The sequence below is a fragment of the Oncorhynchus mykiss genome, chromosome 10 (genome assembly GCF_013265735.2).
Source record: "Oncorhynchus mykiss isolate Arlee chromosome 10, USDA_OmykA_1.1, whole genome shotgun sequence".
NCBI classification, from domain to species: domain Eukaryota; kingdom Metazoa; phylum Chordata; class Actinopteri; order Salmoniformes; family Salmonidae; genus Oncorhynchus; species Oncorhynchus mykiss.
Window position 1 is genome coordinate 29,525,929 of NC_048574.1, and position 6,000 is coordinate 29,531,928.

At 42.4% G+C, this 6,000-nt stretch overlaps 1 protein-coding gene across 2 annotated transcripts; it reads right to left on the reverse strand.

The window, feature by feature from the left end:
* Positions 1 to 36: 36 nt before the first annotated feature.
* Positions 37 to 4,611, reverse strand: cnot8 (CCR4-NOT transcription complex, subunit 8). 2 transcript variants are annotated; one of them, XM_021618010.2, is made up of 7 exons: positions 4,427 to 4,611; positions 2,339 to 2,517; positions 2,038 to 2,231; positions 1,713 to 1,874; positions 1,413 to 1,557; positions 1,005 to 1,115; positions 37 to 844 (listed from the first exon to the last, which is right to left on the reverse strand). In XM_021618010.2, the coding sequence occupies exons 1-7, from the start codon at positions 4,479 to 4,481 to the stop codon at positions 716 to 718; spliced, it is 975 nt and encodes a 324-aa protein (XP_021473685.1). In that variant the 5' UTR covers positions 4,482 to 4,611; the 3' UTR covers positions 37 to 715. The 2 variants fall into 2 exon arrangements, with proteins under 2 accessions (XP_021473685.1, XP_021473687.1); XM_021618012.2 differs by lacking the exon at positions 4,427 to 4,611 and adding an exon at positions 4,288 to 4,426.
* Positions 4,612 to 6,000: the final 1,389 nt, after the last annotated feature.

Genomic DNA, 6,000 nt, shown 5'->3' on the forward strand with positions numbered 1-6,000 from the left:
TGGTTCAATAAGGCATGCCCAAAATAGGAAATACTATTGAAAATAGATTTTTTTTAATATACAACTGTTTCAAACAATGCATGTTGTAAAAACAATAGCAACCACAAACCATCTTTTTAAACAGAGCAGTGAACAAATTAAAAGCAAATGTTGCACAGAACTGCAGTGTGCCCCTAACACATTTATACTCAGACCAGCCTGGCACCCATCTAAAACTTCAGTGAAATTTTACTTTAAAATGGTACGATCCCTACAAGCATGTATCCAACAAAGAACTGGTTTTCTGATTGATACCAAGGCTTGAGCTACAATTGGGTTTAAATAACGTTTGTTTTGAAAAGCAGTGCAGAGAATTGTTGAGCACTTTCAAATGCTAAACTTCTTATTTGAAGTACAATACAAGAGCTGGTCCCATGCTTTTAAAAGAGTTGTTACTGCAATGCTGATAAACAAAGGTTTCTGAATACTGGTCCTGGGTGATAAAGGCTCAATAGTGGTACAATAGGGAATTTGAATGTGACAATCTGCAGTAAAATCAACTATGACAGAACAAAATGGGTTCAAGAGGAGAGTCTGGTAACCAATGTCCTTTTTGCAGCTGGTGAAGCTGGACACAGAAATTAATCTCATGTATTCTGGGAGTGGGGGGAGAAAATAAACATCTACTGGATAGGTTAAAACAAGTGCGGCTTCCACTTGATGGCCTCGCGGTCGATCAGTGCTTGTTGTTGGTTTCCTCTTGGGAAGAGCTCGAGATGCCGTTCTGATTTTGAGTGGACCCAGAGCCCAATCCATACAATCGCCCACAATACTTTGCGTCATCAATGTTGTCTTCAAAGAAAAGCTGCAAAAGAAGACAACTTGTTTCATGTAACTCCCAAGATGCCAGTCCTCATCGAGACTAGTTCTCAAACTTCCCAATCTTTTCCTTCCTGACCACTAAGTACAACGTTAAAATCTGTCCTTTCACCTATTAGTTGTCATGGAAGACAGACAATAGGTACCTCTTTCATCCTAAAGAAGGCCATCCCTGTGAGCAGCGAATCTGAACCGGCCTGGTGTTGTCTCCCGATCCTCTTTAGTTCCAGCTGGTCAGCCACCTCCTGGAGTCCTCCCTGAACAAACACACAATTGACATATGCTCTGCCTCAGAGGAAGTCAAAGGACATTTCATGTCAGTCACATTTTTTAAAGTTGGACACCTCACTATAGGCCAGCATTGACTAACAGGTGGTTTGATGAGCCATGCTTGTGTGATGGAGTAACCTTGCCTGAGACTTAACTTGCATTAGGTAATCAAGCTAATGCTTCAGCTCAGCAGGCTAACAAAGTTGAGACATTTGGCAGCCAACAGTGCGTTCATTGGTTTTGCAAATACCATAATAAGCAAGTTACCAGGAATGTCTCTTTACCTTCAAGTTTTTGCAGCTCTTCATCAGATATTTGACATCATAGATTGCAGGGAAGAAGAGATTGAGGATCTGGAAGAACTCATGTTCCTCCTCAGGTAGCCGAGTGTCTGTTAATAGCTTCACCAGGTAGCCAAAATCATACCCGCTGCAAATGAGAAATACGGCAAGGAGATTCATTACAACTTGATTTTGCAAATGACTACTAGGGCACTGTTGGGAGTGTTCATGACTAGGGCCCAGAGTTTATCCTGTTTACCAGAAAAAAATGCTAGGCCCACTGACATCGCAACACATCCCTACCTGTGAAAGGAGAGCCACTTGACATTTTCACACAGCACTAAACCGGATGTCATCAGGAGCTCAGCAAAGTAGAGTGTGTCAATCCCCTCTTCCTCGTGCTTTTTGAATTGGAGGCCGGAGTTCTGAAGTAAGTCTATCGAGTCCTGGGAGTACATATCCTCTCTGTTTACAAAAGAACAGAATGGAACAAACAGTGAAACAACAAACAGACTATTACTCAAGAGCCTTCTAATGAGGCATCAGATCCTACCCCAAAAACATAAGCATAGCATAGTTTTAATCTCATTACTGGCTATACTGTTTTATAACAAGGATTAAGACCCACGTTAAATTAAATTTGAAATTGAACTGCCATGTCGTCGTTCCAGGGGGATAGTCTCCATCCTCGTTCATAAATGACAGTCCCAGCTGGATGATTTTCAGAAGGTCCACGTTGCACCTCAAGAGCTGGTACTGGTAGTCTACCGTACTGCGAAACTCGCCAATGGGTCGAACCACCACTCCGGGGAATTCTGTGTCCTGTTGGAACAAGGACATCATTAATGACAAAAAAAGTTTACGCAATACATACCAAAACCTTCATAGATCTACTAAGAATTAATGAAAAAGTTAGCATGATATATTACCATGGCAATGAAGTTGTAGCTTTGAATTATCTGTCGGATTTTCCTCATTTCCTCATCCACATTGCTTGCCCAGACCTCACAGATAATCTGACTGGTATCTGCCAGTGCAGCTGGCATTTTTGCAGGTTGAGGAAAGGACTGAAAACCCTGACAATTCTGCAGCACTTTCAGGGAACAGTCTGTTGAAAAAAATTCAAGAAGAGGTTGAACGTTATCTATGCCATTCAGCTAAACATCAATTAACTGCAAAATGATAGTTAAAGTTGTGTGCAGTAGCTAGAGTTAACACAAACTATATATACACACACACACAAAAGTATGTAGACACCCCTTCAAAATGTGTGGATTCAGCTATTTCAACCACACCCATTGCTGACAAGTGTATAAAAATCAAGCACACCGCCATGGAATCTCCATAGACAAACATTGACAGTAGAATGGCCATACTGAAGAACTGTGACTTTCAACAGGTCACTGTCATATAGGATGCTACCTTTCCAACAAGTCAGTTTGTCAAATGTCTGCCCTGCAAGAGCTGCCCGGACAACTAAATGCTGTTATTTTGAAGATGAAATGTCTAGGAGCAACAACGGCTCAGTCGCAAAGTGGAAGGCAACACAAGCTCACAGAACAGGACCGCAGAGTGCTGAAGCATGTAAAAATCTGTCCTTGGTTGCAACTTCAGCACAAGAACTGTTCCTAGGGAATTTAATGAAATGGGTTTCCATGGCCAAGCAACCACACACAAGCCTAAAATCACCTTGCGCCAAGCATCGACTGGAGTTGTGTAAAGCTCACCGCTATTGGACTCTAGAGCAGTGGAAATGCTTTCTCTTGAGTGATGAATCACACTTCACAAATCTGGGTTTGTCAGATGCCAGGAGAACATTATGCATAGTGCCAACTGTAAAGTTTGGTGGAGGAGGAAAAATGTCTGGTGCTGTTTCATGGTTCAGATTAGGCCCCTTTAGTTCCAGTGAAGGGAAATCTTAATGCAACAGCATACAATGACATACAAGACAATTCTGTGTTTCCAACTGTGGCAACAGTTTGGGAAAGGCTCTTTTCTGTTTCAGCATGAAACACGTGCACAAGGCGAGGTCCATACAGAAATGGTTTATCGAGATCGGTGTGGAAGAATTTGACTGGCCTGCAGAGCCCTGACCACAATCCCATCAGTCACCTTTGGGATGAATTGGAACTTCGACTGCGAGCCTAGCCCCACATCAATGCCCTACCTCACTAATGGTCTTGCGGCTGAATAGAAGCCTACGCTGCAATGTTCCAACATCTAGTGGAAAGCTGTTATAGCAGCAACGGGGGGGACCAACTCCATATGAATGCCCATGATTTTGGAATGAGATGTTCGACGAGCAGGTATCCACATACTTTTGGTCATGTGGTGTACATGTCTGGGCGCCTAAATCAAAACCTGACTGGCCTGTGTGATGCCAGCGAGATAAAGAGCAAACGAACTTGGCTGGATAAAACAACCCCGGTGTTGGTTTTCTGCAAATGAATTAGTTTATTGTATAAACACTGAACTAGCTAAGGTTACCTAGCAACAATTAAATGACGGACAACAAACTATGCAGTAGCTAACTAGCATCCAAATGGCATGTAGCATTAGCTGCCGTTAACTAGCCCAGATACTGTGGAAACAATATTGCATGCCAATGCTAGCTAGCCACACTGGAAGTTAACTAAAATAAAATGTTCGCTACCTCGAATCAGTCTTCTATTACACATAGTTAGCCACAACAGCACGTAGCCAAGCTACATTGGGATAGCTAGCTAGCTCAGTTTGCCAGCATTGTTGACGTCAAGATGGCTATCTAGCTGGAAACCACCAGGCTAGCCAACTCACGTTGGGAATTGTTTTGACTTAAACATATTATTGTATTAGCTAGCTACTATGAAACGTGTAAAGCACAAATAACAATATCTACCTGATCCGTCGTATGATCTTGTTCCGTTGGGGCTACTGCTAGCCCTTGCTAACGTTGCTGCATAACGTTGGCTTCCTTACTCTATCGGAAGTCATAGAAATACATCTAGGCAGGCGCAGTAAAAAAAAAAAAAACTCACCTTCACGTCTCCCTTGATGCTCTGACCAGTAGCTAGAGTATGGACTGTGGAGCATACACCACCTTATTGTTATCCACCCGTTTCCCCCCCAGAGAAATGCAAACTTAAATGGCTACACATCTATAGCGTGTAACTTCAATGATGTCGCTCTTACTGCTGGTGATTCTCTGATCCACCTCTACGCAGACGACACCATTCTGTATACTTCTGGCCCTTTTTTGGACACTGTGTTAACAACCCTCCAGGCAAGCTTCAATGGCCTCCAATTGCTCTTAAATACAAGTAAAACTAAATGCATGCTCTTCAACCGATCGCTGCCTGCACCTGCCCGCCTGTCCAGCATCACTACTCTGGACGGCTCTGACTTTGAATACGTGGACAACTACAAATACCTAGGTGTCTGGTTAGACTGTAAACTCTCCTTCCATACCCACATCAAACATCTCCAATCCAAAGTTAAATCTAGAATTGGCTTCCTATTTCGCAACAAAGCATCCTTCACTCATGCTGCCAAACATACCCTTGTAAAACTGACAATCCTACCAATCCTCGACTTCGGCGATGTCATTTACAAAATAGCTTCCAATACTCTACTCAGCAAACTCCAATACCCTACTCAACAAATTGGATGCAGGCTATCACAGTGCAATCCGTTTTGTCACCAAAGCCCCATATACTACCCACCATTGCGACCTGTACGTTCTCGTTGGCTGGACCTCGCTTCATACTCGTCGCCAAACCCACTGGCTCCATGTCATCTACAAGACCCTGCTAGGTAAAGTCCCCCCTTATCTCAGCTCGCTGGTCACCATAGCAACACCCACCTGAAGCACGCGTTCCAGCAGGTATATCTCTCTGGTCACCCCCAAAACCAATTATTTATTTGGCCGCCTCTCCTTCCAGTTCTCTGAAACTGGAAACACTTATCTCCCTCACTAGCTTTAAGCACCAACTGTCAGAGCAGCTCACAGATGACTGCATCTGTACATAGCCCACCCATGATTTAGCCCAAACAACTACCTATTTCCCTACTGTATTTATTTTATTTATTTAGCTCCTTTGCACCCCATTATTTTTATTTCTACTTTGCACATTCTTCCACTGCAAATCTACCATTCCAGTGTTTTACTTGCTATATTGTATTTACTTTGCCACCATGGCCTTTTTTTGCCTTTACCTCCCTTATCTCACCTCATTTGCTCACATCGTATATAGACTTGTTTATACTGTATTATTGACTGTATGTTTGTTTTACTCCATGTGTAACTCTGTGTCGTTGTATGTGTCGAACTGCTTTGCTTTATCTTGGCCAGGTCGCAATTGCCTACCTGGTTAAATAAAGGTGAAATAAATAAATAAAATAAAAACTTTATAGTTGTCAATGTGGTTGGTTTCATGTCATGACCCTATATATCAAGGTTTCAGCACAATAATTTCCTAATTATCCAGGAGTTAATTGGTTTGTAAAAGTTTTTACAAATGAAATGCTTTATAAATTGTGTCACATTTCCTCAAATCTTCAACTGGATGGACGTTGGTATGCCACAATAATCAATGTGAAGCTTTAATAGGAT